Source organism: Ceratina calcarata, unplaced genomic scaffold (assembly GCF_001652005.2).
Source record: "Ceratina calcarata isolate Rehan_Ccalc_2016 unplaced genomic scaffold, ASM165200v1 scaffold39.2, whole genome shotgun sequence".
Lineage (NCBI taxonomy): Eukaryota > Metazoa > Arthropoda > Insecta > Hymenoptera > Apidae > Ceratina > Ceratina calcarata.
This window is the reverse complement of record NW_017162322.1, coordinates 199357-200187: the sequence shown is the minus strand read 5'-3', so window position 1 is coordinate 200187 and position 831 is coordinate 199357. Positions and strand designations below refer to the sequence as shown.

General features: G+C 30.0%; 1 protein-coding gene across 1 annotated transcript in view; it reads left to right on the top strand.

Moving 5' to 3' along the window:
• MagR (Iron-sulfur cluster assembly 1 homolog MagR) overlaps positions 1-679 on the top strand; it is a 1171-nt gene extending 492 nt beyond the window's left edge. The window contains exons 2-3 of the mRNA XM_018026816.2: positions 199-252; positions 322-679. Coding sequence (XP_017882305.1) covers positions 199-252; positions 322-576 — 309 coding nt within the window. The 3' untranslated portion in view covers positions 577-679. The remainder of the gene's footprint in view (positions 1-198; positions 253-321) is intronic.
• Positions 680-831: the final 152 nt, after the last annotated feature.

Sequence of the window (831 nt, the reverse complement as noted above, 5' to 3'; positions counted from 1 at the left end):
GGACCCAATTTAAAAAAAAATAAGAATTTTTGGTATTTCATTATAAACTTCTTATTTTCGTATGGAAACTTACACGTGCATTGACTCAGTGCCAGTTTTAGTCTATAAATAATTAGTTTTTTATGAATGTAATATTGTTTTTAAGAACTATGCGCAATTAATTAAATTTAATCGTTTAAGTAATTACTTTTCTTACAGACACCTAATGCAGTGAAGAGGATCAAGGAATTGCTAAAAGACAAAAGTGAATATGTAAGTAGATCGATATCTGTTAATTTGTTATAAGAATTAAAAGATCTAAATAGTTTCACTGTGTTTCAGGTCGGTTTGAGAGTCAGTGTAAAACAAAGGGGATGTAATGGTCTCAGCTATACTCTTGATTATGCCAAAGACAAATCTAAACTAGATGAAGAGGTGATTCAGGATGGAGTTCGAATTATGATAGACAAGAAGGCACAATTGTCCTTACTAGGTACTGAAATGGACTTCGTAGAGACTAAGCTAAGTTCTGAATTTATTTTTAACAATCCGAACATTAAAGGAACTTGTGGATGTGGAGAAAGTTTTTCAGTCTAGCCAATTTAGGAAATTGCAGTCAATCTAGATTATTTAATTACGACGAAAACTCGAGTGGAACATGTATTCATTTTATTAAAAATCTCTCAGTGTACATATTTAATTTCGAACTGCTAGCAATTATTTAAAAACGAAGATCCACCATCCCACACTTATTTTACATAGGAAGTAATTATTAATCTATGATTTTAGACTTTCTCGGAAAGTATTTTAAATATTTTTATCATTGTGCTGAAAATAATGTAAGATATTCAA